The sequence below is a fragment of the Centrocercus urophasianus genome, unplaced genomic scaffold, assembly GCF_019232065.1.
Source record: "Centrocercus urophasianus isolate 14NV4802_14NV808 unplaced genomic scaffold, USGS_Curo_1.0 seq_37, whole genome shotgun sequence".
NCBI lineage: Eukaryota > Metazoa > Chordata > Aves > Galliformes > Phasianidae > Centrocercus > Centrocercus urophasianus.
In genome coordinates, this window is record NW_024884944.1 from 316,543 (window position 1) to 340,166 (window position 23,624).

At 57.2% G+C, this 23,624-nt stretch overlaps 2 protein-coding genes across 3 annotated transcripts in view; one reads left to right on the forward strand and one right to left on the reverse strand.

The window, feature by feature from the left end:
* Nucleotides 1-793: 793 nt before the first annotated feature.
* Nucleotides 794-5,210, forward strand: VSIG10L2 (V-set and immunoglobulin domain containing 10 like 2). The gene is made up of 10 exons (XM_042831844.1): nt 794-848; nt 931-1,278; nt 1,681-1,965; nt 2,435-2,710; nt 2,846-3,133; nt 3,335-3,979; nt 4,060-4,362; nt 4,694-4,816; nt 4,889-4,913; nt 4,991-5,210. Exons 1-10 carry the CDS (start codon nt 794-796, stop codon nt 5,208-5,210), a joined length of 2,568 nt encoding a protein of 855 aa, XP_042687778.1.
* Nucleotides 5,211-6,126: 916 nt separating this feature from the next.
* Nucleotides 6,127-23,624, reverse strand: part of CDON (cell adhesion associated, oncogene regulated) — a 39,426-nt gene continuing 21,928 nt past the window's right edge. Inside the window, exons 9-19 of one of the 2 annotated variants that reach the window (XM_042832141.1) lie at nt 22,413-22,587; nt 21,805-21,933; nt 20,517-20,723; nt 19,715-19,896; nt 18,730-18,835; nt 16,061-16,183; nt 14,975-15,199; nt 14,086-14,345; nt 11,933-12,009; nt 8,349-8,599; nt 6,127-7,796 (exon numbers count right to left, since the gene is read on the reverse strand). In XM_042832141.1, coding sequence (XP_042688075.1) covers nt 7,648-7,796; nt 8,349-8,599; nt 11,933-12,009; nt 14,086-14,345; nt 14,975-15,199; nt 16,061-16,183; nt 18,730-18,835; nt 19,715-19,896; nt 20,517-20,723; nt 21,805-21,933; nt 22,413-22,587 — 1,884 coding nt within the window. In that variant the 3' untranslated portion in view covers nt 6,127-7,647. The remainder of the gene's footprint in view (nt 7,797-8,348; nt 8,600-11,932; nt 12,010-14,085; nt 14,346-14,974; nt 15,200-16,060; nt 16,184-18,729; nt 18,836-19,714; nt 19,897-20,516; nt 20,724-21,804; nt 21,934-22,412; nt 22,588-23,624) is intronic. The other variant, XM_042832142.1, reaches the window with a different exon arrangement.

Here is a 23,624-nt window from a genome sequence, read left to right on the forward strand (position 1 = left end):
GGGTTCGGGTTTGGTGTGCGGGTGCTCTCTTAAATCAGCTGTTCAGGGCTGCCAAACCGCGTCTGAAAGCACAGAGCTCTTCTGTAGCACAAAGGGCAGCGGTACAAAGCAGGGCCCCATGCGTGGCGGCTGTCCCCAGGGGGGCTGTCCCGCTCACACCGCCCCACCACGAACCCTTATCCAGGGCAGTGCTGCAGAAGTGGCGCCAGGAAAAGTGCCAGACCCCAACAAGCAAAGGCTGAGGGTGAATTCGGGAGAGATGAATAATAACTGATTGTGAGAGGAAAACTGGGGGGTGAACCTCCTTTTTTGAGGGGCATTGCAGCTGCCCCATGGGTGCAGTGGGATGCAGCCCATCATGCACTGCAGAACCCCTTGCAGGGCAGCCCCGTCCCCTCCCGGCGCTGCCTTCCTGTGCCGCCATCAATGTTTCATGGCCTGCAGAGAGCAGGAGATGAAATATCAAACCCCGCTCAGTGCCACGCGTCTGCTGCATGTTCAGATCCACCGTTATTGGTACAAAGTGGGGTCGGGACTGGATTTACCTCTTGTAGCGAGAAAAACGGGAAGAGGGAGAGGTTGGGGACATCCTGGAGGTGGGACAGGTGGCAGCGGCACCGCTCGTGCTGTGAGTGCACCCATCCTCGTGCCTGGCACGGGGACAGCCAGATTGCAGCGGCATTGGGTTTCTGCTGTCATTTCATTAATAATTAAAGGTTAATCAGGGCCAATCCGGGGAAACCCGAGAGGAGGTCGGGTTGGGGAGCGCAGCGCAGCACAGGGGGCTCCCAGCATGGAGCGCTGGGGGGGCCCCTGGCTGCTCTGCCTGCTGCCGCTGATGGCAGTGGGTGAGTGCCGGGGGTCCCTCACGGCACGGAGGCACGGAGCCGCACTGCCGAGACGCGGCCAACGCAGCGCACCTCTCACCAGGTCAGCCGCTGGACGCCGGCTCTGCAGCCTATGAGGAGCGGACGGCGACGGGGATACGGGGCCGGGAGGTGGAGCTGAGCTGCGGGATGGCAGCGCCGGCCGTGGTCTTCTGGAGCTTCACGGCGATGGGGAGCGCGGGGCCGCCGCGGGCCGTGGCGGTGGGCTCAGGGCCGGAGGTGGTGGTGGCTCCTGGCGCGGGCGCGCTGGGCCGGGTCACGCTGCGCAACGGCACTCTGGAGCTGCGGGAGCTGCGGACGGCCGCCGCCGGGCGCTTCCTCTGCCAGGGGCTCTTCCCGGAGTGGGGCCGCCTCCGTGTGGGATACGCCGCCGTGATGCTGCGTGTGCTGGGTAAGGTCTCCCTCCTGCCAGTGCTCTGCGCGGCTCCCCTCACCAACTGCCCGTGCTGCTGGCTGCTGCCAGACCATGAAGAGCCCCACTGGGCAGTGAAGTGCCCCGCTAGCCAACACAACTCTGCACTCGGCAACATAGCAACCCACTGGCCAACCCCATTGCCTTCCCACCAGCCGCATAGCAGCTCGTTAGCCACCTCCTGTCTCCCTCCCTTGGCCAACCTGGTGTCCCGGTAGCCAACATGTGCACTCACTGACTCATACACATTCACGCTAGTGAGCCCGCTAGCTGCAGAACGTGGGACATGGAAAGGCCACAACTAGACAGGAAAGGAGGGATGCAGGGGCTCTGGGCAGGGGGCTGGTGGCTTTGGGGACACTCATGGCCCAGTACCCTCAGTACCTGTCTCCAAGCCCTTCGTGCGGTTGACGGCGGCGGCGGCGGCGGAGGGGACAGAGGTGGCCCTGACGTGCACCGTGCGGGAGGGGACGGCACCGCTCAGCTTCTCCTGGCAGCACCGGGAGCCCCACGGAAGACTCCTGGCAGCCCCCGTGGGGCTGGGAGGCTCCGGGGCAGAGCTGCTCCTGGCACCCGCCAACCGCAGCCACGCTGGCTGGTACGCCTGCACGGCCCGCAATGAGGTCAACAACCGCACCAGTGAACCCGTCTACCTCGACATCGTCTGTGAGTGCCCCGGGGCATGGCTCTGCTTCCAGGGGGCCCTAAGGTGGGAGAGATTTTTCACCAGGCCGGGGCAGCCCCAAGGGTTAAGACACCACTGTGATGCAGGTATGGCCACCTGGGTGCCTCCGTGGCCGCCAAGTGCCACATTGACCAGATGCACCAATGGCCATCATCCATCAACATCACAGTGCCTCTATGGCAAACAAGTACCTTGCCACCAAGGTGCATCTATGGCCATCATTCACCACCATCATGGTTCTTCTATGGCTGGCAGTGTGCCACCAAGGCCACCGTTCCCTGTGGTCCATCCATGGGCACCACGCATCATAGCGTGTTCACAGCCACTGTCCTGCACCACCCCCAAGGAGGCTTCACGGGTCAGGTTTCCACCAGTGGGAGGATGTCCTGATTAGAGCTGCGTCCCCTCAGCAGTGGTGTCCCATGGCTAAAGAGCTCTGTGTCCCTGCAGACGGCCCTGACGAGCCAGCCATCAGCGTGGAGCCCTTCTCCCCAGAGCAGGGCAGCTTCTCCGCAGGCGAGCGGGAGGATGTGGTGCTGAGCTGCCTGGCGCCCTCCAACCCCCCCAGCCGTTACATCTGGCTGCACAATGGCTCCCAGGTGCACATTGGTCAGACCTTTGTCATGTCGGCCATTGCCCGGGGCCAGGCGGGCACCTACACCTGCCTGGCTGAGAACACCCACCTCCAAACCCGCACCCAGGCCACCATCGTCCTCACCGTATACTGTAAGTACTGTGGCCCTGGCGTGGTGACAACACAGTGCCCGGTGAGGATGTGGGCGGGAAGTACGTGATGGCACGATGGGGATGCTGGGGTGATGGCATGGGGGGCCCCACGGTGACAGCTCCACACCCACACAGATCCGCCGGCTGGGAGCCCCAGCTGCTCCGCTCTGGCCACTGCTGACCTGCAGGACGTGGCCCTGCGGTGCCGCTGGCTGGGGGGATTCCCTCCAGCCCGGCTGCGCTGGGTGGGCCCTAGGGAGGAGGAGGAGGAGGAGGAGGAGGATGAAGAAGGGGCGGCGGGGCCCAGCTTTTCCATGGCCACCAGCATCGTGCCAGGGGCGGCCACGAGGAACGGCAGCTCCTTCGCCTGCGTGGCCGCACACCCTGCGCTGCGGGAGGGGGCTGTGTGCAGGACCACTCTGTGTGAGTGTGGACACATCCCCAAACTCCCACGTCCCTAAATTGCTTTCCTTGAAGGGCCCTACTGTCCTTCAATCCACGTGCTACGGCTGCACTGCAGAGCACCCCAGAGTGAAGCTGTGTTGGCTGCCCCTTGCTACCCTGTACTTTATGGGGACAAAGGTGGGCAGGAGACGGCTCACCTCACCACCTGTCCCTTCCCAGGGATCCCGGCAGGCAGCCCCACATGCATGGCCGCGGCCACCAAGCATGACGAATACGTGATGCTGCGTTGCCGCTGGGAGGGGGGCACGCCGCCGGCCACGCTGCGCTGGTGGGACGGCCGGGGCCGGGCGCTGGGCGTCCCCACACCATCAGCCACCGTCCTGGTGCTGAGCACCGATACCAGTCTGCGGGGCCAGGACTTCGTCTGCGTGGCCGCGCACCCACTGCGAGCCGCCAGCACCGAGTGCCGCCTCCGGCTGGGTAAGCGAGGTGGTCCCCGTGTGCTGTCCCCACTATCGTCGCCCCACGCCGGCCGGCGACGTGCCACCAGCAGCCCCTCTCAATGCGCAGATGTCCCCGAGCTGGAGGTGGAGCGCGGCGAGGTGGCGGTGCTGGAGGGCGGCGAGGCACGGCTGGCGTGCCGGCAGCGCGGCGGCACCGAGCTGGGTGCCGAGATGGGCTGGTACGACCCGCAGGAGCGTGAGGTGCCAGCGGGCACCACCAAGTACCGGCTGGAGCGCGGCGGGGCGTGGGCCAACCTCACCGTGCGCGATGCCGAGTGGCCGCAGGACGGTGGCACGTACCGCTGTGCCGCCGCCAACAGCGTGGGCACCGCCAGCCTCCCCGTCCGCCTCCGCGTGGATCGTGAGTCCCAGGGGCGGCGGCACGCATCCCCGTGCTGCGCAGGGAGGCGAGCCGTCCCACGGAGCGCCGTCTCGCCGCAGGGTACCCGGCCCCTCCCAACGTCACCATCAGCAAGCTGCGGTACACGCGGGCGCGCACCGAAGTGCGGCTGCAGTGGCGAACGCAGGGCGCGGGCAACCTGACCGGCTTCGTGGTGCAGCGGCGGCCTGCCAAGAAGCCCCAGCGCCGCGTGCCGGGCCCTTGGGAAACGGCCGCTGGAGACATCGAGCCGCACTCCCGCGACCGGCGCCTGGGGGGGCTCGACCCCCGCGTGGTCTATGCCTTCCGCGTCCTGGCTGTCAACCACCGCACGGCCGGGCACCCCTCCGAGGTGCAGACGCCAGGTGAAGCGGGCATGGGACAGCATGCCGTGCTCCTCCGGCATCCCTGGGTGGTGCCAGGCGTCGGCAGGGGCTACAGAACACCCCGGGCTGACTGCCTGTAGGCAGAGCAGGGAGTGAGTAGAGAAAGGCAGAGCTGCACCCCAGCGCGAGCAGCCATCAGTAGGTTTCAGAGCAAACGAGTGCAGGCTTCTATCTTCCTCCTCCGTATGTGCCAGGGGTGCCCATGCTCCCCGAGCTCCCTTCTCCCCTGGTACCTCTGCACCATCCTGGCTGCTCCTCACCTCCTCACCTCCCCCTTCCCAACGGCTCGATTTGCACCGCTCTCTTCCAGCTGAGCCGCCCTTCGAGGCGCTCCCGGCCGTGACGGGGGCAGCGGTGATGGGGATGCTGGTGGCCACTTCCATGTCTCTGCTGGCTGTGCACTACATCGCTCGCCATCGGGACCGCCTGCCACGTGAGTGTCGGGGGCTCGGCTGGGTGGTAAAACCCCAACACCCCCATCCGATGTCCGTCTGTCCGTCTGTAGGGCTGCACGAGCTGCTGTTCCGCATGTGAGTGCCCAAAACCTCACCACGCACCCAGCCCTCTCCTGCATCTCGTTGCTCACCTGAGAGCCCCACGCCCCCAGGGCTGGCCGTGATGCCCCACAGCTTGCCGAGGATGCCAACGTGGCCGTGAGCACGGAGGATGGAGAAGGACAGGGACAGGAGGAGCCGGGTGGCCTCAGCACAGCAGCCATGGAAGGTAGAGAGTGGGCAGAGCCACCGGCATGGTGGTACAGCCTGGTGCCACTGAGGCTCTCCATCCCGTCCCATTGCAGAAGAGCCACGCTCAGCCCCACCAGTTGACCCTGTGGATGATGCACCGGCAGACGTCAGCATCACGGTGACAGCCATGCCTTGAGCATGGCACACTCCTGAGACACCCCTCCTCATTGCTGCTGTTCCTGGGGGATGAGAGCTGGGATGTGGCAACAGCACCCCTGGGACAGCCCCATCCTCCTGCGTTGTGCTGTACCCCACTGCTTCCTTTGCCTCAATAAAGGCTGCAAGAGAGCAGACGCAGAGGGGATGTTCTTCCACAGAGCCTCAGTCTTGGTGGGGAGGGAGCAAAGGGGCTGCAAACCCAGGGATGGGGACCCCAGGAGGTGAGGGTGAAGCTGTGGAATTCTCAGCCTTTACCCTTTATGTGGAAAGGGGCTTCACCCACAGGAAATGTCCCCACATCCCTCCTCCTGGCACCAGACTGTCATTAACCCGTGGCTGCTGGTGCTGGGCTGCAGATGAAGTGCCACAGAGGAAATCTTTTGGGCTGCTTTATAGTGTTCCAACATGGACTGCCAGCAAGCCAGGGCCCGGCTCTGCTGCTCTGCAGTGGGGAGAGATGCATCACTGCTCCCAGAGAGCAGGAGGAGCTGGGATGGTTGGGGAAGGGGAGATCTCTGCCTGGAGAGCATGGAGGAGGCGGCCTCAGCTTTGGGTTTATGCAAGACAGGGGAGGTCCTGGTGCTGCCCTGCACCTCATGAACGATCTGCCCAACCTCAGTGCCGCACGGCACCAATCACCACTCTGCCATCCCATTGAGCAGCAGCATTCACTTTAATATTAATCAAACCACCAAACAAAACAAAAAAACCAACACGCAACAACTACATCATTCCAACACATGTGCAATTTCCAAAGAAACATTACATCTTCTTCGGAAAATAGAGTGTATTTACCCATCTGCCAACAAGCACTCATCTGGAGCTCAGCGCTGCGCAGCACTGCAGCAGCCATGCGTTCAGAGGTACACGGAGGAACACAGAGAGGTTTGTCCATTTGTTTTTTCTCTAAAGGCCCAAAGATGAGGAGAAAAGGGGCTGATGCACACAGGGTTGTTGAACTCGGTGCTTGGAAAAAGCAGGGAGCTGCAAGGCGCCGGGAGCCCAGCAGAGCTCGCTGCTGGTTCTGGGAAGGAGAGGAGCGCTGCCAAAGCCACGGGAAGGATGGCATTTGGGTGGACAAAGCAGAGCAGAGGGAGGAGCGGGGCCGTGCACGCAGCCTGAAGGCGGAGTGCTCCCGTGGGACCGGCGGGAGGTTTGGAGTCGGGCACGTGGAGGTGGGAGCGTGCACCGAAACCCTACGGTGAAAGCAGAGCTCAGACACACTTTAAAATAAAATACAATAAATGGAAGACAAACACTTAAAACAGTGTCACTGACTATAAATAAAGCAGTCTGCAGAGGTGCTGCTAACAGAGCAGATCGCAGCCTCCCGCACCCATCGCTGCCCACGGCCCCGCTCCATCTGACACCAGAGCCGCTCCACCGGCCCGAGCTCACACCAGCATCCCGCGTTGGCATCAAGAAAGCAGAGCAGCAAATCCAGGGTAGGGTACTGCCCTCATGTGGTGCTTGTTGGCGCTTTGCCTCTCTTTGGCACGCTCTCAGTCTCGCAGACATGAGAACTAAACCGTGCAGAGGGGAGAAACCACGTACACAGCATCACTGCCAGGCTCCGGGCACAAAGCATAACCAGAATCCTACCTGCACGGCAGCCCAGCTCCGAGCTAATGCGTTCTCACCACGGGCTCTATTTATAAAGCACAGAACACATTATTTTGTACCTCCGTGCCGTGCACAGAGCACACATTCAGCGGGGAACGGAGCTTCGGGTCGGGCAGGGCTCTGAGCTGCACCTGCAGCGCTCCAGCCCCCCCCAGCCCCTTCCTGCTCAGCCCGGGCTGCACGTGGAGCCGTGGGCAGCTGCAATGGCGATGAAGGCACCCAGCAGCCGGGGCTACGCGCTGCTTTTTGGAAAGAGTGCTTTGCGAGCACAGCTTCATTGCATTCACTCCGATTAAATGTGGAAGGAAAAAAAAAAACAACCACCAAACAACCAAGGCTGCAGAACCTCCACCTGCTGCACGGCACAGCACCGCCGAGCAGCGCTGATCCCCTTCTGCCCACTCCCAGCACGGTCTGCATGCAGCCCAACCCAGCGCAGCCCCGCGCCCAAAGCACCATCAGCCTCTCAGCAGCGCTCCTCTGCCGGCTCCACGAACACTCGCTGCGGTTTCCCATCGTTGTTCTTTATATTATTACCAATCTTTTTTTGTTTATATACACAGAACCAGGCTAGTTTCACGGTGCGTGGGGAAAAAAAGGAATCTCAAGGCATAAATAATATAAAAAGGCAACCATTTAGAAACAAGATACATTCATATGACACTACTACAAAAAATAAATAGTGACTCTCTCTGTTATAATTAAGGCCCCTCCATCAGTCCCTCCAGCACTCCCCTCAGCTCTCCTGCAGCGGGGGCTGCCCAGAACCACGCAGTGTTGCAGTCCAGCCCGGTTTGTCCCTGCAGTCCTTGGGCACAGGCTGCAGAACCAGCGGGCTCCAGCTCAGAACGTGGTTTGGTGTTTCTGAGAGCGCACAGCTGTCACCTGCAAGGCAAGAGCAACGTGCTTTCAGCTCAACGGCCTCATGAGCACAGAGGAAATTCAGGTTAGGGATCTCGGCAAAGCTTTCTGAGTGGGTTTACTCCCATAAAACCCTGAGGAAGCGTTGGGCAACAGCACAGTGCCTTGGCTCTGCAAGCACACGGATGCTGCTATGCAGCAGGTTGGGATGACACGGCCCAGCCCCACCTGCATCCCTGAGCTGCCCTCCCCTCCAGCACGGCTTTAGGCCACCCAGATGCAGTAGGGAGCACGCAGTATCTCAGCCCCTGGGTCTGCACCGGGACCCCCTGTGTCTGCTGTGTGCACAGGCACCGCCAGCCAGCAGCAACGAGCCGCAGCGTGCCTGCAGGGTGAGCCCCAGTAGAGGCATCGGTGGAGAGGAGCACGCAGCTCCAGCACCACTTTTCTGCAGGAGGTGGAACAGAGCCTTTTTTCCAACGGCCAGCTCCTTTGCGAGCTTAATTACCAGTCTCTGTTTAATTAGGTGCCGTTTCTGCAGCGTCCCCGCGCCGGGTGCCGCCCCCCCCGCCTCACCGTCCGCGTACTCCAGGCAGAGCGGCCCGGCGCCGCCCCGGCAGCAGGGCTGTGGGCTGGGCGGCTGCTCGGCTGCCTCCACGCCGTCCTCCTCCACTCGCCCGCCGTGCTCGGGGATGCTGGAGGCCAAACACATGGCGACCATGATGTGGCTCAGGGGCTTCATCTCCATGTCCTGCTGGTACGGAGCGACGATGGGCACGAGGGGCAGCGCGCTGCTGCTGAAAGTGCCGTTGGCCTTGGTGAAACACCTGAGAAGGTAAGCCACAACCACAGAGTATTAAGGTAGGAACAGACCTCCCAGATCACAAAGTCCAACCCAACCCCGTGCCCACTGCCCACGACCCTCAGTGCCACATCCCCACGGCTCTGCGACGCCCCAGGATGGTGACTTTCTTTCCCTGGGCAGCTGTGCAGTGCAGCGCTGCTCTTTGGAGGAGAGATTGTTCCTCATTTCCAACATGAGTGGGATACCAGGAGTTGCTGTGAGCCCTGATCATCTGCACGTTTTCCCTTTCTACCACTCAACTTAGCATGAGAAACTGTGACTTTTAAGTACTTCACCATGTGTTATTTACTGTAGAGATCTTGCCAAGTGAGATCTGAATGTATTTTTGGATCAATCCTAACATGAAGAGAAGGATCAAGCGTTTCTTCTCCCAACAGACAGCTGGAAACACTGCAAACATTTGCTCAGTTGCTTCCCCTGTCCGCTGTGACCCGACCATTGACTTGCAGGTCTCCACCAGGGCAGCCCCACACGGCGGCCTTTCACCGCCAACAGAAAGAGCTCAGGTTTGAAACCCAAGCAGCAAACCAAAGTGCCTTGGAAAACAAATGCTGAAGTGTTATCAGAGTGGACGCAAACTACAAAAATCCATTCAGCACTATAAAGGCAAAATCCCACGCGGTGCAGCTCAGATCGCGACCCCATGAGACACACAGGGCTGTGAAATCAGAGTCAGACTGCGAAATGAATTGTTATAGCCAAGGTATTTAACCTTCCTCAGAAAGCAGCTCGAGACCTTAACGGACACCAGGCCACTGCAGCAGGCAGGGAAAATGCCTGCAGTGTCTGCAGCTCCACTAACAATGTGGACGCAGCGAACATTTATACAAGCAAATCCTATGCACGACAGCCCAAAATCACACTTCACAGTGGTTTTATAGAAAACCATAATTACCACAGAAGTAAAAGGTTCACTTGTATAGCTGCCATAGACCAGGAAAGCACCCCCAGTGCGCTCCCTGGATGGGTATGCAGGGAGCGCGGAAGCAAGGAGCCCAGCATGCAGTGCCGTCACCGTGCCCTTCTCACCTGCCTGCAGTGCTCTTGCGCCCGTCCGCCCGACCCCAGCACTGCCCCACGGATGGAGCACAGCTCTGTGTAACGTGTGAGCCCAGCACGACTCCCAGGCACTGAAGGGAAGCTGAACAGGCTCCCAGCTCCACGCACAGATTATAAACCCATGTGCCAAACGGACACGACTCAGAGCATTTCTTTGCTGCCAAGCCTAAATAGAACAGTCGCCTGCCCTGCTCCCGGCAATGAGCCCGTCCATCTCAGCACACACTGCTGCTTATGGCTGCTTACTGCACTGCCCAGGTGCTGGCGCTCAGAGCTGGACCCACACAGCCCACGTGGGCTCCGAGCCCTCACCGTGTGCGACCCTGCATGCTTACCCTACGACTGCTGGGAGGATCCCTTTCCACAGTGCTTCTTCCCCCCACATAAGCTGAAGCGACGGCGCCCACCTGCAGCCAGCACAGAGCCACGAAGGCTGCAAAGAGCCCCCGGCCGTCCTGCTGTGCCCACTGACCCCGCAGTGCCGTCAGGGCAGGATGGAGCTCCTGCACGGCTCTCCCCGCTCCCCGCTCCGTCCTTCCGCCCTGAGCCGCCTCCAGATCATTATTCCAAGTACCAAAATACCACAAAAGCCACTGAAGAATCCACATGAAACACATCTGGGCTTCAAACAAATCCATTTATTAGTTTGCATTTCTTTCCACAGAGGTTTTGACTACACTCACTCATTATTTAAAGAATTCTTAGAGAAACCCATTTAAGATGTTTGGTTTGCATGTTTATGGGACTTTCTTTTTAAAGACACAGAGGTCAGTGCAGCGCTTTGTATTACTCCACTGGCTTGAATGGAGCTCCAAGACAGCAGGTCAGCTTTTTTAGCTTAAAAACCACATTCTGACGGAAACTGGCCATGGGTGTGCCCAGAGGGAGCAGCAATGGAAAATCTGCTGCAGAAAACACGCCTTGCGTCCATTCTCAGCACTACAATCCTAACAGCCATCATGCACAGCCCTCCAACCCGAAGGGCCGCTGCTCGGGATGTGTGCGCAGATCTGTGATGGAACACAGCGCCAAAGGGAACCGACAGGGAGCAGAACGCCTCGGAACCATCGAGGACCCAGGGAACATCAGAGCAAAAGCACCAGAGAACCGCAACAAAAAGAAATCTGCTTTGAACCCCGACGCAATCAGCACAAATCACGCTCGTCTCCCCGGCTTTGTCCACCACAGCAAAGGGGGCGCCCACAGCCCGGCAGCCCCCTCCTCTGGCAGAGCTCCACGAGCAAGAACCAAAGAGCAGAGGATTCCATTGCTGTAACACCGAACCCCTCCACGGTCCGTGCTGGAAGCGGCCGTGCTCACCAGCTCTAAAGCATGCTTGGATTTAAAAGGTCACTGCATGCCCAACCTCCAACAACACCGAGGCAAACCAGACCCACCCCACTGCCCCCCATGTGCCCTCTGTGCCCCATCCCTCCGGGGCTGCAGCTGGAGGGGACATTTTGTGGTTTGTGTCACACAGAGCAGGGCTGAGAAGTCAAAGTTCAGCCACTGCTGGAGGAACATCACAGTCACGTGGGATGGAACTCATTCTCTCCTTTTTCTCAAGAAAAAAGAGTAATTAAGAATGTAATTATGCTTAAAACCGGGAAACAGGCTATTAATTACAGCGTAGCACATACAACCATTCCAAACGACAGCCAGTTGCACACATCCCAGTCACTGCCATTGCTGCAGCCGGTTTGCAGTGACGGCTGCTCCGTCCCCATTGGTGTCACAGCTCTGCTCAGCGCAGCCCCTCCCCACCCTGAGACCACCACAGCCCCCCTCTGCGCCACCGCGTCCCCCAGCACACAGCACCGCGGCTCTGGGACAGCCCCGGGGTGACCCCGATCCCTGCATGTCTGTAACGGGAGGATGAAGCATTTGATGCCATTTTGAGCTCTATTTTCAGAGGTAAAACCACAAAGATGAAGCATGCAAGTTTTCAGCCTTTGGGAACGGCTGAACTCCAGCTCAGCTCCTTTGGACGCGCACTGGAAGGTAAATGCCAGCTTTAATCAGAGAGAAAATTCAAAGTATGACTGACAAGACCCCAGATTTATCCCTCAACCTGTCCAGAACGTCGGACTTTCAGCCCTTAAATAGCCAGAGACCCCCTCAGAAGCCTGGAAGGCAGCACGTCCTCCACAGCGCCGCCCAACGAGCGCCCAGCTCCCCACCACGGCACACAGCAGATCCCCCCCCCACAGACCCCCCCGCCACCCCCCCACGCTACCTGTTGTTGTTGCGGCAGTTCCTGCAGCTGATGCACTCTGGTTCCGCCTGGGGCAGCGCTGCGTGCAGCCCCCCGCCCTGCATGGAGACAGCGGTCAGCACAGCCGGCAGCGGCGCCTCAGAGCCCCCAGCCCTGCGCCCCGAGCCCCCAGCCCTGCCCTGCCCAGCCCTGGGCCGCATCCCAGCGCCGTAACACTGAGCCATTATACGGAGCCAAGGCGAGGGGCTGCCAGCGCGTGTCGGAGAGCAAAGTAAGCAACTGCAGCCTAGACAAGTATGCTGTAATTTCCCCGGTCTGTTTTCAGCTTCATACGCTCAGGTTTAATTTAATAAACACACTGTAAATATGTTTATTTTTAACGCCGATGACAGACATGAAAGCAAATCGCTGTTCGTTTGCGAGCTGCACCGCTCGGGGAGACGGCACTAAATCTGCAGGGCTGATGTCACAGCACAAACCCATCCCAGCCTCCTGCAATTACCCCGATTAGATCACTGCACTTCGCTACACCGAGTTTTGAAACACTCGGTATTTGTACAGATGGGGTAATTCCTTCGCCAGCAATGACTCCGGGTGAGAGGGATTTGGTGCTGTTGGTTTTGGCTGCGGGGCCCATTACAAGCGAGCAGAATGCCCAGATTAACACATACCTCATTGTGAGGGGCAGCGCGGGAGCACGGAGCGGGGTGGGCACAGCCCAGTGGGGTCTGTGGGACCGGCAGGGGGGGACCCCAACCGGACCCCAAGCAGAGCCGAGAGCTCACGCTCACGGTGAGGGTGGGTTCTGCTCAGCCAGATAGGGATCGCTGAGGAAATGCCTAATTAGTGTTGATTGCCATCCTGCCAGTCCCTCTCTTCCTCATTCAGCCCAATCAGTGGAACAATAAAGAGAGTCCTAATGAGAATGAGAACATCCTGTTCCTCTGCTCTGCTGTTCTGGGTGGGAAGGGGTTGCCTTACTCAGCTCCGCAGACAGAGAGGGGAAAAACAGCACTAATCCAACACTCAGCTGCTCCAGTGAGACAACATGCCAGGGTTTGCTGCCCACATCTCAACACAGAGACACAGAGCAGAGCTGCGGCTGCACTGCACCAGGTGCTGCCTCCAAGGAGCAGATGAGCAGCAACAGAACAGCGACATCCCCAGCACTGCCAGGCTTCCTAGGGGCTGGCTTTCAAGTGCCAAAAACCACTCCTTCCCCGGGGCTTGGGTGGCCGAGGCTCTCAGGAGCTCACCTGCTGGCAGGGTGCACAGAAATGTGGGTCCACAAACGGCCCAGCAGTGGCACAGCCAGGTGAGGACCCAGCATCTCTGCCCCTGAAACTGCAGTGATCCAAGTGGCTGCTACTGTGCAAGTGCTAATTTGTTGTTCAATAAAACGAAGCGCTTGTGTTCAATTACCAACACAAACAATAGCCCCCTTTCTGCCTCCCAAACCAGCATGCTGTTTCTCAGACTTTTGAACTTTTTCTTTCAGTTTTCCTGGGCAATGTTCACAGTTTTGAGTAAGTTTAGTAAGTTTGAATGCAAGCCATCTGTTTCCATAGACAATAATGAAATCATTATTCTCTCTTGGAAACGGGACACATTTCAGCAAATGAAGTACTTTTCCACAACATACAAAAGCTGGGTCGTGGATTTAAATTGGTTTTTAATTTTATTTTCAATTTGAAAAAAAAAAAGGGGCAGTCTGTCTCAAAAGTCACAAATGAGGGATTAAAAAAAAGGCACTCATTGCGTCACCGCGTTCCTGATGTATGGGCTACTTTATGGAAGCTCCCGCTTCATCTGTGCTTCGCTATAATTAATAGCATCGCTTAGAGTCACAGATCTGAAGCAGGTGGGAGAAAACGGGCGATCCACAAAGCTGCAGAACAAGCAGCTGTAATGAAATCTATTTAACTCGAAGATTGAGAAATACCACGCGCAAAGCCAAGCGCCTCGGCGCAGCACAAAGTATTCTCAGAGCTGTTTGCTAGGAGGGCAGGGGCAGATTTCCCAGAGCAAGGGGAATTCTTGCTGCCATGCGATATTCAATCGAAAAGCAGGGTGCTCGTATCACAAACATCGGCCTGGCCGCCTCCTGCGGAGCCGCGCAGCGCAGCCGCCCGACACCGACGCACGAATCCCCCCCGCGCTACGGCCCGGCTTACGTTCAGCAGGCGGTGGGCGCGCTCGCAGTCCAGGTGTGCGCCGGGCAGGGAGCCGCCGTGCAGCCCGACCGCTCGGCCCACGGCCACGTCCAGCCCCCCGGCCGCCTTGTGGTGGTGCGGGCAGCCGCTGCCAGCGCTGCTGCCGATGAAGCTGCCGTGGACGCTGCCGTTGACGCGGCTCGTGCCGGGCAGCGTCGTGTATTTGATCACCTGCCCGCTGATCTCCGCCCCTTGGTACAGATAGCCAGGAGGGTCGTACTCTGCAAGAGAGCCGGGCGTGAGGACCGCAGTTCTGCTCCGGAGAGCGCCGGACTGCCAAGGGGGGTAAACAGGAGAAACTCTTTTCTCTTTCAGCAGCTTCTGTAAATTAACTGAGTTTCTTGGTGCTCAGGATGCAGGCGGAGGAGTGGAGAACAGCCATCCCTGCAGGACAGACCGGGAGCGCCGTGCTGCCATCGGTCACACAGGGAGCTCCTGAGCACAGCCTGCAGGGACCACAGACCCACTGCTGCCCAGAACTCGACAGCGCTCCTGGGCTGCAGCTAAAGGCACTCTCTTATTTTGCAAGAAGTTTGTGTGATTTCTTGTCAGGAGAGTGAGGACATTTAAAAGCAACCACAGGCAAGGAAAAGAACAGGGGCGATTTCCGCCTTAGGAAAGGCCATTAGAGGACTTCTGTTAGCACAGAACCTCTGAGCAGGCAACGAGCACTGAGCTCCAATGTGCCAGCACTGTGCTCGGCGCAAAGCACCGGGTTCTGCCCATTGACACCTCTCTGAAAGAGCAGGAACTGAACCCCGCTTCGCTGTGGGCTGAGCAGGAGTTGGGGATCTGCCCTCTCAGCAAGGGGCTGGACACTGCAACAAAAGGAAACCCCAAACCAACTCACTCTGCATGGCGTTCTGCTGGCGGTTCTTCCACAGACACATGGCGATGAAAACGATCAGGATGAGGACCATCACGCCCAGCACGCAGCCCACGATCAGGTACAGCATATCACTGCTCCGCACCGGGCCGGAGGACGGACCCCCGCTGCCCCCCGCCCGCTCGGGGGGGCTGGGTGGGGTGCTCAGCTCCTTCGCTGGGTATTCAGACACTCCTGGCATGCGCTTCACTGCGTGCAATGGAAGACAGGGAAGGGCACGTTCACCAAAGGACTTTTCTAAATGCATTTTTTCATTATGAAATGAAAATAATGACTGCTGGAGTTACAATCCTAATGCCTCAAGGAGGAACCTTCCAAGTATTAGAAACTATAAGGAGAAGGCCAGCTGCGATTGGGTAATAACTATTTGCCTTGGAAGACGCCTGCCATCCGGCTCGCTAACCCTCCCACCGAGGTCACTGGGAGCTGTAACACACAGCTCAATGCACACTGCAATGGCTCTGACTGCAGAGCACCCATCTGCCCGCTCCTGAGGTCAGGAGAAACCACAGCACACATCTCTACCCCCCTGCTGCACCAGACGACCAACCTGGATCTGATGTGAACCCTGCTGACCCCGTGCTCAAACCACACTGAAACACAAAGAGCTGAACAGGAATCACAACAAACACAAGGCAGCCCAGAAATCACACCACACTGATTCCCCACCTGCACAGACACCTTCAGGAGGTGCCTGGCTTGCAAAGGCAGGACCTCCATGCAGGAACACCAAACGAGCATCACCCTGCGAACCCCACACCCCGAGGCAGCAGTGCTGCACGGCAGATCGCCGAGCTTCGGGTGTGAGGAAGGCTGCGTTCCCTGCACCCAGAGCTGCACCCCGCACTGCGCCAAAGGCACTGCTGTGCTGTGCAGGCACGGGGTGAGAGCCGTCCTTGGGAGCGCAGCCCAGCAGCTTCACTAAAAACAATCCCCGCTATGGAAGACAAAACAATCCCTTGGAACATTCCAGAAAATTACAGTCTTCGTTACAGACAACTTTTGCACTGCAGCCCCCCCACGGCCCCGGGGCAGCAGAGCACCGCTCACCCTTCGTCTCGCAGATCATCACGTTGCTGTACTCGCTTTCACCACCTTCGTTATAGCACTGCATTTTTATGTCGTACGAGGTTTCTGGCTGCAGGTGGTTTATCAGGTGCCACTGCTTTGTGCCTGTGGAAGAACACACCAACCTCATTTCATTCACTGGGACTCAGAGCTGGGCACGGCCATGGTACAGCAGTGACGGCAGCGGCTGTGCCCAACCTGCAGCACCACGGGGCTCCACGAGCGGCACGGTGGGGATGGCAGGGGATGGGACTCAGTGCTCCGAGAGCTCCTTCCTGGCCTCAGTGACTCTGTGATCCTATCTGGGACATGGGTGGCGGTGGGGATGGGGCGAGGGTTGGGCTGGACCTCACAAGTCCTTCCCAGCAGTAACAGTTCCACGCCATGCCACTGCTGGGCTGCATGGAACATACAGCGGTGGCTCTCCTGCTGGAGGAGAAGGTTTTGTTACGGGCCTGCAGGCCTGTCTGAAAGCTTAAGGCTCACTGTGACCCAAAACGCATCCTGCCAAAGCCTTCTGATGTATAAGTGGTTTGTTTTAAGTACCTCGGTTTAAGGATTTCTGTTTAAGTTTTTCTGTTTGTTTTCCCACACAAATGGAAGTCCCTGAGCTCAGGACCCCAAGCCCAGCCTTTCAGCACCTTCACAGCATCGCGTTTACAGATGTGCACTGCGCACATCTTCAGCACAGAGCCGCTCCGCCCTGCAGCACTCCACAACATCCTACAAACTATTTCTCATGGAACAAAACTCCCTCCCACCATCCGGAGTGCTGTGCGGCACTCACAGCACGCGGGGCACGGGGAAGGGACGGCGCAGGTGAGCGGCAGAGCACCAGGACCCCCCCTGCAGCACCGTGCACAGGAAGGGCACAGCTGGGCTCCTCCAGCAGCACAGGCTGCACACAGCCCACGGCGCACAGCTCGGATGCGGCAGGAAGCAGCGCTGAGCACCGCTGCCCGCCCTGCAGGGCTGCATTCCAGCAGTGCTAATGGGACGCTCTGTCAGCCCTGGCTGCCCGCCAGCATTCCCTGGGACACCTCCTGCAGCACGGAGCGCTTCCACATAAATCACTCCCCGCTTTTACTTTCGTGGGCCTGTGACAAATTTTAATAAACAGCAACTCCCTTTTTTTTCTTTTTTCTTTTTTCTTTTTTTTTTTCCCTTCAGGGAGTTTAATTAACTGTTTGAGTGCTCCTAATCCCTCCTGGAAAATACCACCTTGAACTGTTTCCACTGTTTCTAAGGAGCTGTCACAGCACCTCCTGATTTACACATTGCCAGCAGGAGGACGGGATGCAGGCAGGTCCGGTGCTGCCCTGCAGGCTGCAGCCCTTCTCCCCTCACATTCCTACTGCTAATCGCTGCACCAGGTTTTAGGTTTCCGCTCCAAACCATTAGGAGACTGCAATCAGAACGGGCACTTTAACTGTCCTCTTCGTGCACCATTAGCGAGAGAAAACAGTCAAACAACTGACATCAGACTGCATTTACATCTTAATTCCAGCCTCCACAGAGACCCGCAGGACTGGGCTGCTCTCCTGGGCTGCTCTCCCTTCACTTCTTTGCTTAAAGCTGCTGGAAGACAGCGAGCAGTGATTGCAGATGGGACCTTCTGCTAAGCAAGCCCTGCTCTGGCCTGCAGCGCTCCCGAGATGGGAGCAGAGCTCTGGGTGCCTCAACAAGACTGAACAGGGAGCAGAGGAGCACCAGCAGAGCTCAGCACTGCCCCGTGCTGCCTGCAGCACCGCCTGTAGCAGGAAGGGATGCGGAGACAGCAGAGGGAAAACAGGGCAGGATGAGCAACGTATGGCACAAACATCACCCAGCTTCCCCACGCGTGGCAGCTGCGCTCTAACCGAAAACAGCTCTCTGTCCTCTGCCCCCCAAGAAGCTGTTCTGGTGGCAGAGCAGCTCTGGCACAAGGTCTGGCTAAGATACGTTGGCAGATGAAGCTGCAGGCCGCATGGGCTTCTGTTAAGGCAGAAATGGTGGATCTCTAATAGCTTTATGGAGTGCAAAGGTTCGTGTCGCACAGCACGGCTCGGTGCGGTGTTGTCCAGCTGAGGGGAACACTCAAAATAAAGCTCGTTCCCCTTGTAACCAAAATAAATGAGGGGAGAAAATAATTACCACCATTGGGGCGGAATGAGATCACTCCGTTTACTCAGCCCGAGCAATAAGGACATTAAGTAAAATGTTTTTAAAAGGCTTTTCCACTTCTGGACTAATATAGACATTATCTAATAACTTCTTCCAGGAAAACGGTGATCTAATGTGCGCTGAGAAAACAGAGCTGATTAAAAGGCAGAACGAAGCACTGCTGTACCTGCAGCCACAGCACAGCTCCAGGCAGCGCTGCCCATCACAAACCAGAGCAGGGCAGCCCTGCGCACAGAGGTGCAACAGCACAGCCTCACAACCACTGTTTAGTTCTCGAGTTTCAGTGTGAGCGAGGGCTCAGAAGGAAGCAGCAAGTCCATGTGTGGGCAGAACGCGCAGTTATGGGGCTGATAGCTGCTTCTGTGAAATATATGGTAAAGGCTCTGCTTGGGAAAAGCAGTTTAGATTTCATATAAACACAGCCAACACGGCTACGCAGCGTCCCTCCCCACCTCGCCACGCTGCCCTGCATGCACACAGCGCAGTACCTTCCACAACATCCCTCTTGTAGTCGCTGTCGTTGTCGCTGTCCGTGGGCCGGTAATAGATGTAAAACCCTTGGATGGGGGTGTTGTTGTTGCTCGATGTGATGTACTAAAAGAGAATGCAGCATCGCATCAGACAAGAAAAGATTTGATGGACTCAGCCATTAAGGCTGGAAAGGAGCACTGAGATCCCCATCCCACCCCTCACCCTGCTGACTGCAGCCCACCACCCATCACCATCTCCCAGCACCCGAGCTGCGATGGCACCTTCCCCTCCCACACCATTTTCCAGACATTCAAGTGGGGTTTGACCATTAACAGCCTGAAAATCTGAGCACATATTGGAAGGGAGAAGTTAAAACCACTCTTAGCTCAGCCAGAATTCAGGTTGCTCCAATCCAGCTCAGAATGTTTGAGTATAACTTTAAGTTATGCGGCCTCCCGAGGAACGAGGGGTTATTTCAAGTTTATTATCCTTAACATCTCTTAAGACTAAGCTAGCAGAGCAAACTAACACAGGGAACTCCACACGTTAAATCCTCCAAAGTATACCAGGGGGTTAGATTTCAAAACAAGAGCAAAGAATTTCTGTGGGTTTCAGTAAGGACTTTAAAGCACTTGTTTACAGAAGACAAGGTACCAGGGGAAAGGCAAACGTTTCTCTAACATGAATCCTCTGCTAGAGGCAACGCAAGACGACGGGCTCCTAAAAGCAGCACAGCAGCAGTGCCAGACCAGCCTGGGGGGAGGGAATGGGTACGGGCTGAAGAGGTGATGGCTGGAGGTGACGATCTTAGCGCCTCCTCCACCCATCTTATGATGATTCTAAAGACCACAGATGGTAAGCAGCAGGAACAGCAGCAGACAAGGCCAGCTGATGGCCCTGTGTGGGCACAGCTCTGCTCACTGCCTGCTGCGATGCCCACGCAGCTCCCACGCGGTGCGCCAGGCAGAGCAGTGCGAGCGGAGCAGAGCTGCCTGCACTCACCGTCCACTTCAACATGATCTGGGTGTCACTGATGGCTTCAGTGTAAGCAATGTGGGGCCCGGCGATGGGGCGGCTGGAGAAGCGGTGGGTGAAGCCTGCGACCTGGTAGGGGCGGGACGCGGCGCTGCGGGGGCTCTCCCCGTAGTTGTTCACAGCGATCACACGGAACTTATACATCTCTCCTTAAAAGGGAAAAAGGGGAAGAAAGTTGTAGCAAAACAAGCACCAGAAATGGGATTCAAGGAGAGACTAAACAGATTAGGAAGCAGTTTTTGCACAACATCCAATTAGGAAAAAAAACCTCAGAACTCATTGCCACAGACTGATGCGGCCACCAGAAACATAAACAGCTTATAGGAGCGATGAGGGAAATTCACTCCAGAGAAACGCAGAGCCATCACACAGAGATGGACTCCATCAGCTCAGGAATCCCTCAACCGCAAAGCAGCAGCACTGAGAAGAGCCTTCAGAGGAAATCACTGCTCGTTCCCTCTGCTCCTTCCCTGAGCTTTTAGGGCTGGAAGAAAACAAAGCGATACATACAACTCCTTAATGCATTTTCTCCTCTCTTTTTTTTTGTTTTTTAGGCATTCCGAGTGTTTACCAGAAGGACAATTAAGCTAAACATAGCAATAATACACAATCCCCCTCTTTGCATGAAGAAGCATTAAATTATGGTGCGAGTGTTTCTCTTTCCCATTTGGACAGCCAGACATCAACTTGAATTCACGTAACAGATCCCATCCCAACACACCACCCTGCAGCAGCAGCCATCTGAAGGCGGAGGAGCAGCCTGCAGTACCTGGCTCCAAACTGCGGACCTCCACGGACAGCTTGGAAGGAGAGATGCTGTCGGCTGCGATCAGCCAGTCGCCGCTCCGGCCCACCCGCCTGTACTCCACCTTGAAGGCTGTGATGGGAGAGCCCCCGTTTGCTCTGGGGATCCAGGTGACGTAGACGGAGGATTCGGACGCGGTGGAGATGGTGGGGCGGTCAGGAGCCTCTGGAACTGAAGGGTGGAATTCAGTTAGGACCAGCACAGCTGGAACTTCATCTTCTGGAGCAACCGATTAAACGAGTCAGTGATGAAATCAGACTTTGTGTGTTAACACAGAGAATCCCAAACCCTCCCGTATCAATGAGCCCCTTGCTCTTCTGGAAAGGATGCTTGAGGAGAGGGACGGAGGAACAGAATCCCCCCCTCGGTGAGGTGGCATCCAAATGGACGTGGCAGTGCTACGTCTCACCTCCAGCCACCTCCAACGCAAACGGGAACACACACTGAGTGAATGGGGAAAACCTCCATCATCTTTTCAAACTGCACCAGGCCCCAGTGAGACTTCAACCCACCCACACTAACGAGCACTGCACTGCCCAAACCATCACTTGGAAGAAATGAGAGCAAAGAGCAAAGGAAGCATGCGGCAAACGATGTACTTACGGAGCTCACTGGAAGTTACAGACAGCATTGGGACAGAGAGAACAGGAAGAGCTGCGTTAGTGAATCTGCAACAGCCGTTGTGAGCACTGAGAGCTGCACGGCACTGCTAACCCCCCCCATGGACACAGCCTGGAGCAGCCACAGCAGCAGAGCTGGCACACAGTGGGGTACACAGTGCCCTCGGCTCCTCTGATGTAAAAAGGGACTCTGATATTCAGCAGGAATGTGGGTGACGGATGGAAGACTTATCATTTCTGAGAGCCAAGCGCGCAGGCGACAGCGCCCTTTGAAATGCTACCTGCCTGCTGGGTTAGGATGTGCATCTGTTACACTCCCAGCTCCAACACCTCTCCCCACAGAAGCTGTACAGAACACACTGCTCTGCGCTGCTCTGAGCCACGCAGGAGCTGCACTGCCCACAGCACAGCCAGCATTGCTACGGGGAGTGCAGCACAGGAGCAGAAAACCCAGCAGTGTGAGGATGCTGCTTTGGCCTCACCCAGAGAAGTTCCATGGGAAACTCACGTCCAGGAGGCTCCATGAACAAACAGGAATAAAGGAGGCAATCCGAGCAGCCGGAGCAGCAAAAAGCACACGAGTCAACGTGGGTTTGTGCCAAACAGGGAGTGACAAACAGCCACAGACCCACCTCCGCTGTGCCGAGATGCGTCGGGGAGCACCACTCCAAAACTGTTGGTCCCTTCGTGGACAACGGGGTGCTTTGGGACGCCCGCCGGCGGGGACGGAGCCTGCGTGTTTTTTGAGGATGACGTTCTTTCTGAGGAACACAAGACAGACAGCCCATCATAGCGGGGGGTGGATAAGAAGTTCAGTAACAAAACCAGTGATGCTGGGCTGTGTCCATACGATTGTGAATTGTGGGAGAACAGAACATTTTTACCTAAATCCTGTACGGAGATCTGAAAAATATCAGATTGTTTGTATGCTCCAGCATACAGCCAGCAGCCTGCAGCTAAAAGAAAGGTATCCACAGAGCTGGTAACACTCGGCAATGTTTGCTGCACAGCTGTTTACCTATTGGAGGCTGCTCTGCAGCAGCTGCATTGGGGAGCATTTCCTGCACAGCCCAGCAGACAACATGGAAACGTGTCCTCTCAAAGCCAAGGACACGGGAAAGACGGCTGTGCTGCACTGCACGGCTGTGCAGGGAGCGGGGGCCGTGGTGTCCCAGATGTGGGTGCAGTGGGGTGGGGGATCTCTGTGGTCTTTCCAGCCTGAATGACTGTGATTCTGTACCTTTGCTGGTGCGGAATGTCAGCATGGCAGGCTGGCCTTCGCCGGCAGCGCTCCTGGCCACCATCAGCACTTCGTAGAGGCTGGAGGGCTCCAACTCGCTGAGCCGCAGCTCGTTCTCGCTGCCCGGGACGCGCACAGTGTGCCACCCGCCAGCTGTGCTCACAGCGTCATCCAGCTGTGCGGGACAGAAACAGAGCTCAGCACCGGCCAACAGATCCCAGTGCAGTGCTCGAGTCCACGGCCGCCCAGCACACAGACGCCCGGAGGACTCTCCAACCTGCCAGGACCCCTCAGCTTCTCCTCTGCCTCACCACGGTACGTTTGCTGGGTGCTGCCATCTCCAAACACTTTGCCCTCAAACCAGCACCTCTGCGGCTGCCTGCGCAGCGCTCCTTTGCCCAACCTCCCTTGCCATCCCACCCCACAAATGCACTCACTTTTGAAAAACCAACCATTTTCTCTCACACCTAAAATGCCAAGAGCCCAACTGACTTCAATACATCACTCAGCCGTGAGCTGACGTGTGTTGTTCCAGGCCGGACCCAACACCCTAACGAGAAGGATGTGCTCCCTGACCCATCCCAGCTTTTCCTGCACTTAAGCACTTTTAAATATCTATTAAAGGCTGAAATGGGCAACAAAAGTACGTCTCAGTCCTCGTGGAGACTGGAAAAAAAACATCAGGGAGACCAAAGACTTGCTTTTTTCTAAGGAGGAAAGAATCCCACCCAACGCTTTAGCAGTGAGTTCAGCAGCTCTGCTGAAGCAGATTGAGGGCAGACCCTTAACGCTCGACCTCTGCAGAAAAACATTACCCCAAATCCCGAAGGAAAAGACAGAGTCTACCAAAAATAAACTACCAAACAATATAAGACTTTAATATAACATGGAGGGCAGATCTAAACGCCACGGATTATCAAGGGTTATGCCAGAGGTCTCTGTTCCAGCACTCCCCTCTGAAGAGATCTCTCTTCCAGTGCTGTTATTGCACACTCCGTTTCTTTTCCCCCAAAGAGGGAAATAAATAAAATCATTTATGACACAAAGAGAGCACCACCCTGAAAAAACACAGTAACTCCCTGCTGAGAAACGCACCAGTGAGCACATTTCATGCGGAGAGGGCTGTTAGGAGGGGAGGGAGAGCACCGAGGGGTCAATCGGAGCCGTCAGCGCCCACGTGAGCATCACCTCCTTTGGGTGAGGAACTGTCTC

Coding starts and splice junctions, on each gene's coding strand:
- VSIG10L2 (XM_042831844.1), top strand. CDS start 794: ATGGAGCGCTGGGGGGGCCCCTGGCTGCTCTGCCTGCTGCCGCTGATG. Junction 1,966..2,434: donor CGTCTACCTCGACATCGTCT/GTGAGTGCCCCG, acceptor GTGTCCCTGCAG/ACGGCCCTGACGAGCCAGCC. Junction 4,914..4,990: donor CACGAGCTGCTGTTCCGCAT/GTGAGTGCCCAA, acceptor CCACGCCCCCAG/GGCTGGCCGTGATGCCCCAC.